Source organism: Penaeus monodon, chromosome 19 (genome assembly GCF_015228065.2).
Source record: "Penaeus monodon isolate SGIC_2016 chromosome 19, NSTDA_Pmon_1, whole genome shotgun sequence".
In the NCBI taxonomy this organism is placed as follows: Eukaryota; Metazoa; Arthropoda; class Malacostraca; order Decapoda; family Penaeidae; genus Penaeus; species Penaeus monodon.
This window is the reverse complement of record NC_051404.1, coordinates 14,186,781-14,188,164: the sequence shown is the minus strand read 5'-3', so window position 1 is coordinate 14,188,164 and position 1,384 is coordinate 14,186,781. Positions and strand designations below refer to the sequence as shown.

Genomic DNA, 1,384 nt, shown 5'->3' with positions numbered 1-1,384 from the left:
CATTTACAAAGACATTTATCCATCTATCATTTACAAAGACATTTACTCATTTATCATTTGCAAAGATATTTATTCATCTATCATCTACAAACAAGTTTTTCTATTTATCATTAACAAGGACATCTATCCATTTATCATTTACAAAGACACTTATTATTTGCAAAGACATTTATGCAGTTATCAATTACAAAAAACATTCATATATCATTTACAAAGGCATTCATCTATCATTTACAAAGACATTCATCATACACGAAGACATTCATCTATCTATCGGCACCAAAACCTTACCCGTCCCTCCCTTTTCCACTTAGCTTCGGTCGACGCCCAGTAACTCTCGCCTGTTCAGCTTTGTCCATCATCTCGGGATTCTTAGCTGCTGCGTCTCCGAACGTCGAATTCTACATTTTCGTCAAAATCATTATTACCTGCATGATGTCTGGCGTGTACCTGGGTTGTTTCATTTCAGGTGAGTGAGTGAATGTAAACAAATGCCGTGTATTCGATTTTTTTTTTAGATTTGAAATTAGTATTTAGGTGCTAAAACTCTTAATAACTAAATTAGCATTAGTTAAACCAAGGTGCTAACATTATTAACAACTACAGTAATTTGCACTGAAATTGGCCCTATTTAGGTGCTAAAACTCTTAACAAGTAAATTAGTATTAGTTAACTCGAGGTGCTAACACTGAATAACTGAAAGTCACACTATCAACAATTAAGCAATAAAAGGAATCAAGGTGGACGGATAGTGAATGGATTTATTTGATGTATAGATGTGTTTAATCTATGATTTATCTATTGTTTGGATTTATTCAATTTATGAATTTATTTAATGTATGAAATTGTTTATTGTATCGATTAAGTTAATGGAAAGATTTATTTCGTGTATAGATTATTTCATGTGTGGATTTGTTCAGTGTATGGATTTATTTGGTGCATGAATTTATTTAATGTATGAATATATTCAATGTATGAATATAATTAATGTACGGATTTGTTTAAATCCATGCCTAATGTATAGATGTATCAAATGTATTGACTTATTTAATGTATGAATTTATATAATATACAGACTTATTCCACATATAGATTAATTAATCAATCCACTTATTTAATATATGGATCCCTCCAACCTACAGCTTCATCTGTCTAATATATGGATTTCTTTCCCTTGTTCCCGGGGTAGTTATGGAAGCGTGCTCAGCCAAACAGAGAGATTACGTCGGTCCTCTGTTCGTTCTCCCCTGGGCTTTGGGTTACATGGTGGTGCCTGGTATAGCCTACCTCATCCGGGACTGGAAACCTCTACAGGCTGCTCTCACAACCCCTGCCCTCGTCCTTGTTGTTTTCTATTTGTGAGTTGTCCGTTTTCGAATTTCTT

At 33.7% G+C, this 1,384-nt stretch overlaps 1 protein-coding gene across 1 annotated transcript in view; it reads left to right on the top strand.

The window, feature by feature from the left end:
• LOC119585079 (organic cation transporter protein-like) overlaps window positions 1-1,384 on the top strand; it is a 22,140-nt gene that overhangs the window by 16,961 nt on the left and 3,795 nt on the right. The window contains exons 6-7 of the mRNA XM_037933699.1: window positions 315-469; window positions 1,190-1,358. Of these exons, the coding sequence (XP_037789627.1) occupies window positions 315-469; window positions 1,190-1,358 (324 nt within the window). The remainder of the gene's footprint in view (window positions 1-314; window positions 470-1,189; window positions 1,359-1,384) is intronic.